Source organism: Limulus polyphemus, unplaced genomic scaffold (genome assembly GCF_000517525.1).
Source record: "Limulus polyphemus unplaced genomic scaffold, Limulus_polyphemus-2.1.2 Scaffold2812, whole genome shotgun sequence".
NCBI classification, from domain to species: Eukaryota; Metazoa; Arthropoda; class Merostomata; order Xiphosura; family Limulidae; genus Limulus; species Limulus polyphemus.
The window spans coordinates 68,820-75,906 of record NW_013668422.1 but is presented as its reverse complement, the minus strand read 5'-3'; the positions used below and the strand labels follow the sequence as shown (position 1 = coordinate 75,906).

Sequence of the window (7,087 nt, the reverse complement as noted above, 5' to 3'; positions counted from 1 at the left end):
TTTTCTTTTAAAAACATAACTATTCATAATGCTCCCTAAATAATAAAAAATAAATTACAGTGAAAGCAATGAAGATTTTTTAGGTTTTGAACCAAACTAAATAACAGTAAACTTTTTTTTTGATTTATGGTATTTTCTTATTTTGATGTTTTGAGCTCTTTTGTGTTTAAAACAATATATACTAATTTTCAAAGTATCAAATTGAATTTTTGTTCAATAAAAATCTTTGAAATGCAACTGTAGCCTTTTTTTCCCCAAAACTTTGTCTTCAAAATAAGGGTGCGTCTTATACTCCGAAAAATACGGTATTTGATGGATAAACACTTTATAAAACTGTGTATAAAAATTATCAGTAAGTCTAAGGCTGATATACAGACAAATACTTCATATACCTTGAACATCTCTGAATAACAAATACTCATAATATTAGGTTTAATCAATATCTTTCAATGTACTTCAAAGTGTTGTGAAATCATTTTGCCAATTGCTCAAAAGGATAGTGACTGTTATATAAACATTACTGTGATTTTGGTGCTGGAAAATTCTACTAATGAAGATCAAAAGTTTTTAAGCAGTTAACAAAAATACTTAAATGTTTGGTTTCATCATATCATAATTTATTTTCCAAGATAATAAAAAAGTAGCTTTGTGAAAAGCCATAAATGGGGTATTTCTCAAAGCAATAACACTTATACACTTCTGTATGAAATACGTTACTGTCTCTGAATTACTAAAAATTACATATAGTTTTTTGCTATCTAATTATTTGTGTTTTGTATTTTTTTCTTCAAATATAAACCTTAGAATAATGATCTTTTTTTTTTGGGTGCAACTGATTTGTACACTCGTTTTTTACAGCGGGTAAAGTAACAACAAATGAAGAACTAGAAGATATGTTGGAAACTGGAAATCCTGCAATTTTCACACAAGGAGTGAGTCCATATTATCTCTTGTTTTTTTTACGTGAATGGTTAAAAAGAACGTAAAAATTATAGTGCAGATTTTGTTACTTAAGTGAAGGAAGTATACTATTCGGTTTAAAATTTGTATTATCATCATTTTGTTTCTGATGCCATATGTAAATTCTCAAGTTTTGGAGTTAGAAGGATGCAATAATTCATGGAAGATACCATTTACTTGAATTAATTTAAATCATTTTTCATCAATGATTTTTCTGTGATACACTAATTAGGCTTAGCAGTAATAAACAAATTTAGGCTGTATTAAACGTTCCAGATGTTCTTTGTATGATTATTATGAGTATATGAATTGATAAAATTGAGATTGCAAGTTTTTAGGTTTTTGACTTAACAGGTATTATAAGTTCAGTAACATAACTTTTTTAATACTTTATTGAACACTTTGTATATATTTTTTGCATTGTTTCATATTTGATTTAAGAATTTGATCTAATACTCTAATTAAAACAGGAGTAACTTTGATTAATTTTAAAGATAACTTGCTGATGTATTAAAGTAGGTTAGGATAAGATATATGTTTCTATATTTTTATCTCCAGTATTGTCTGCTGAAATTTATGCTCAGTTGCAGATCATACACACTTTTACTACTGTTGTTAATACAGCTGTGGATGTTTCAACAACTATATATTAACAATTAACTGTCTGAATACTACTGTTGTTAATACAGTTGTGGATGTTTCAACAACTATACATCAACAATTACCAGCCTGAATACTACTGTTGTTAATACAGTTTTGGATGTTTCAACAACTATATATTAACAATTAACTGTCTGAATACTACTGTTGTTAATACAGTTATGGACGTTTCAACAACTATGCATCAACAATTACCAGCCTGAATACTACTGTTGTTAATACAGTTGTGGATGTTTCAACAACTATATATTAACAATTAACTGTCTGAATACTACTGTTGTTAATACAGTTATGGACGTTTCAACAACTACACATCAACAATTAACTGTCTGAATACTACTGTTGTTAATACAGTTGTTGATGTTTCAGCAGCTATACATCAACACTGAACTGTATGAATACAGTTATACATCAAAAATTACCAGACTGAATACTACTACTGTTAATACAGTTGTGGATGTTTCAGCAGTTATACTATAGGTTCTATAGTAGTGTTAAGTAGTATACATTGGTTCATTTCGAACAGTATAGTTGTTTTTTAAATATTTTCCTCCTGTTTTGTTTTTTTAAAGATCATTATGGAGACACAGCAAGCCAAACAAACACTAGCTGATATTGAAGCCCGTCACAATGATATCATTAAGCTGGAGAACAGTATCCGAGAGCTGCACGATATGTTCATGGACATGGCCATGTTAGTTGAAAGTCAGGTAGGTGATGGTTGTACTAAACGACTGAGTTTGTTGAGAGGTCACTGTTTTGTTTTGTACTCATTGAAACTAACCAAGGGAGTTGAGTTTCATAGAAACTAAAATTGGATCACTTAACACTTTGACAAGAAGAAGAAGTTTCTTAAGTTAGTTGAATCGCATGGTGAAATATGAGGTTCATTTATGTTAGTTAAAATCAGTTAACTGGGAAATATGACAGATAAAAGTTGATCACCTATTTTAATGACTTTTCATAAGTATTTCCAAAATCATAAATAGATAAGTACACTTTGGTCACCACATGAATTCTGTGAACGGCAGAAAGTGTGTATCGAATACATAGTCTGTGTTGTTAGCAAAAAAACATGTTGTTTCCTGTAACAGTTTAAAGTAGAAGCTCAAATTATGTGATTACATGGCCTGAATCCTCATATTTAAAAACTTTTGTTTTGTAGGGAGAAATGATTGATAGGATTGAATATCAAGTGGAACATGCAAAGGATTATATAGAAGCGGCTAAGCAGGATACGAAAAAGGCTCTTGTTTATCAGAGTAAAGCTAGAAGGGTAAGTAATGGACATAAAACTTGTTAGTGTTCAAATGAAGGAGTCAAATTAACCTGTTTTTAAGAGCATGTTGTATTAGATCTCTGAGATATGGTAGTAATTCTTGGTTGTGTTTAGGGAAGTGACATATGTTGACATCAAGATGTACCCAGTAATCACTAGAATTGGCACTTTGTGATATACACTACTCCTGAAGAAAAATTACAAGTCTGAAGACTTGAGGTGAACACCTATTTTCTAGGTCTGAAGACTTGAGGTGAACACCTGTTTTCTAGGTCAGCAGACTTGAGGTGAACACCTATTTTCTAGGTCTGCAGACTTGAGGTGAACACCTATTTTCTAGGTCTGCAGACCTGAGGCGAGCACCTGTCTTCTAGGTCTGCAGACTTGAGGTGAACACCTGTTTTCTAGGTCTGCAGACTTGAGGCGAGCACCTGTTTTCTAGGTCTGCAGACTTGAGATGAACACCTATTTTCTAGACTTGAGGTGAGTATCTGTTTTCTAGGTCTGCAGACTTGAGGCGAGCACCTGTTTTCTAGGTCTGCAGACTTGAGGCGAGCACCTGTTTTCTAGGTTTGCAGACTTGAGGCGAGCACCTGGTTTCTAGGTCTGCAGACTTGAGGTGAGCACCTATTTTCTAGGTCTGCAGACTTGAGATGAATACCTGTTTTCTAGGTCTGCAGACTTGAGATGAATACCTGTTTTCTAGGTCTGCAGACTTGAGATGAACACCTGTTTTCTAGGTCTGCAGACTTGAGGTGAGCATCTATTTTCTAGGTCTGCAGACTTGAGATGAACACCTGTTTTCTAGGTCTGCAGACTTGAGGCGAGCACCTGTTTTCTAGACTTGAGGTGAGCACCTGTTTTCTAAGGAGATCTAAAAAGTCCAGTTTATTTTTATATTAATTAGTTAGTGTAAAGTTAAGTTTCAGTCGATACTGGAAATTCATAATTGGATTTATTCAGAATTTGTCAATAAATAGATCTTTAGGAAAATTAATTTATTTTGACACAAAGCATTTTTTATGCGTTAATTCTGTAACTGCCAGACTAGAGCAGGTGAATACAACGATCCAAATTAGTCATTCTTATCATTGTTGTATACCTATATAAAAATGATTTAAAAATGCATTTATTTCATTAAACATACTACGACAGAATGGTAACAAAATAATTGTTATACTTGTTCAAATCTCAAACTTTTTTCTTGATTTTGAGATTTAACAAACAAATACGTGTTCTAGGATATTAGGAGTGCCTTCTACATGTACAAAAATAATTAAATTTTCATCAAAAATGTCTGGAAATTCAGTATTAATTTCAAAACTATTGTTAATTCATATTGATTTCTTCCACATTAGAGGTTAAGTGTAACTTCAAAGTTTTTCGACCAAGTTTAGATCTAACTTTATTATAATGTTCAGTTTAGTTTGAAAAGAAAAGTTTTTTTTTCATTAGTCCTTTTTAAATTATTTCATCCTGGTTTATAAATTAGAAAAGTTAAAATTTAAAAAAAATTGTTTTTTTATTTATTTGTATGATTTCAGACACTTTTTCATTTGAGAAAGTTTTTAAGTATTTTTTTCTCGTATATTAAGTTTTATTGATTTATTTTATTTTGTGCAGTATTAGTGAATCTTTTGTTCCAAATTGGCTTACATTTTATTACATCACTATGCTTTATTTTTATATTTTGGTTTTGTTATTTATGTTTATTTTTTCCTTTCCCAGAAAAAGTTCTATATAATTATCCTGGCCATAGTATTGATTGGAGTATTAACCCTTATCGTTGCGATTTCCATCGGTGCTATCCCTTAGTGATGGGTTTGTTAAAGCAATGAAAAAGGTGAAGTCAAAATAAACATTTTAAACAACAATCCTAGGACTATCAACAATGAATTTTACCTCGGGTGTTTACTGTGTATGGATCGAGCATCATCTGGCACTAGTGGGTGTGCACATTCCAAATTTATGATGATGAAAACGTACCCTGCTGAAAAAGGATTCATCCCTTTCTTTGCAGTATATTTTGTATATATTTTAATCAGAACTTTATTTCTCTGTTATACCATCAGATTTTGAAGTTTTAAAAACTTATTTCAACACTTGTCACACATTTTTTCTTAAATACCTCATGTCAGTTAACCCTAAAGATACCGAAGTAGATTGTAATACTTGTGTAGGAATTTATGAGAAAGCTGTTTGCTTTTATTTCATGACTGTTAATGTTTTCATTAACTTTTTTTTCATCCCTTTTTTTAAGTTTGTTTGGTTGATTTAAAAAAAGTTGTTAATTTTAGTGAGAATTAATTGATTGTTAATGTGTTATTCAAGTTTTTTGGATCAATTTAATCGATAAAACAGTGAAAAGATGTAGATTCGCTTTTCCATGTTCGTAAGGTTGTACTCGTGATGGGTTTTCTTCTTACTGTTCAGAATGTGTTAAAAAGAGAAGAAAAAGATTTATTCAGTCGTGAAAACTAGCTAAAAAATGACACCAACATTAAATATGTTAAGCAATGTGAAACTCGAGGGCCAATCCCATGCACACACACACTACTTTGAGGGGGGGGGGACACACCATTTTTCAGGCTTCTATTACCACCATTACTTGTCAGAAGGTTTGAGTTTTGTTATTTTATCTCCATATCGGTTAACCGTATACATTCTACTCATTATTTTATGTTGGAGCCTAATCCTGATATTAGATAAATGTGAAAGCTTATTTTGAGGAATCTCTTAAAATTCATAACACATTTTCTTAGTTAATATACGTGTATGCGAGTCTCATAGACAAAATTCACTGTTAACCTTTATTTTAAAAATTGTTCAACTTGCAAACATATATCATACACACTTTCTTTTCATCTGTATAGTCACCCATTATATATGCATTTCCTAAACAAATATAAAAATAATATATATATAATACAATGCCCACGAGTACAGATTTTTGAGAAACCCTGTATAAGTGAATGAATTCAACTGCATATAGTATATATTAAATGCTAGTCAATTTTGTTCAGTGCTATTTGTGTAAAAGCTTTCTAATGAAACATTTTTCGTTACTGATACACAATTATAGTTTATGTGTTATGAATCTGTTAAGTAAGAATTACTAAGATTAATTAGTTGCTGTTTTGGTAAAAAAGTAAGTTTGTTTTAGAGGCAAAATTTCAGAATGATTGTTCAGGCTAGTCAGGTTTCTCACAACAGTGAAAGCTTTGCAATTTTTATTTTCAGAACTTTGTAAAAACAATTGACATTTAGTGAAACTGTTTGCAATATCATGTATCTTTTACGTTTATCGTTTTGTCAGTGAGTCTGATTTATCACAAAGTATTTAATCCAAACTTTATATTTTTACATGCATTTTTTTATTCAAGAAAAGTATTGTAGAGTTGTGTAAAAGATGTTTTAGGTACTGGGAACTGATTTCTTTTGGATAGTGTAACAAGCTTCATCCACTTTTGGTGGTGAAGACAACATTCCAAAGAGATAGTGTATGTTTTCATTAGTCAGAGACTTGTGTAAAAGAGGTTTTAGGTAATTTTGTTTTGGAGAGTATAATGGGGGTTCATCCACTTCCAGTTGTATGAAGACAATATTCCTAAGAGATAGTGTATGTCTTCATTAGTCAGAAAGTTGTGTAAAAGAGGTTTTAGGTAATTTTGTTTTGGAGAGTGTAATGGGGGTTCATCCACTTCCAGTTGTATGAAGACAATATTCCTAAGAGATAGTGTATGTCTTCATTAGTCAGAGAGTTGTGTAAAAGAGGTTTTAGGTAATTTTGTTTTGGAGAGTGTAATGGGGTTCATCCACTTCTAGTTGTATGAAGACAATATTCCTAAGAGATAGTGTATGTCTTCATTAGTCAGAGAGTTGTTTAAAAGAGGTTTTAGGTAATTTTGTTTTGGATTGTGTGATGGGATTCATCCACTTCCAGTGGTATGAAGACAACATTCCAAAGAGATAGTGTATGTCTTCATTAGTCAGAGAGTTGTTTAAAAGAGGTTTTAAGTAATTTTGTTTTGGAGTGTGTGATGGGATTCATCCACTTCCAGTGGTATGAAGACAACATTCCAAAGAGATAGTGTATGTCTTCATTAGTCAGAGAGTTGTTTAAAAGAGGTTTTAAGTAATTTTGTTTTGGAGTGTGTGATGGGATTCATCCACTTCCAGTGGTATGAA

The 7,087-nt window shown here is 31.4% G+C and overlaps 1 protein-coding gene across 2 annotated transcripts in view; it reads left to right on the top strand.

The window, feature by feature from the left end:
- LOC106467960 (syntaxin-like) overlaps positions 1–7,087 on the top strand; it is an 81,390-nt gene that overhangs the window by 68,253 nt on the left and 6,050 nt on the right. Inside the window, exons 7-10 of one of the 2 annotated variants that reach the window (XM_022396204.1) lie at positions 859–932; positions 2,193–2,330; positions 2,786–2,896; positions 4,628–4,765. In XM_022396204.1, the coding sequence (XP_022251912.1) occupies positions 859–932; positions 2,193–2,330; positions 2,786–2,896; positions 4,628–4,714 (410 nt within the window). In that variant the 3' untranslated portion in view covers positions 4,715–4,765. Of the gene's footprint in view, positions 1–858; positions 933–2,192; positions 2,331–2,785; positions 2,897–4,627; positions 4,766–7,087 lie in introns of those variants that run through there. The other variant, XM_013928350.2, reaches the window with a different exon arrangement.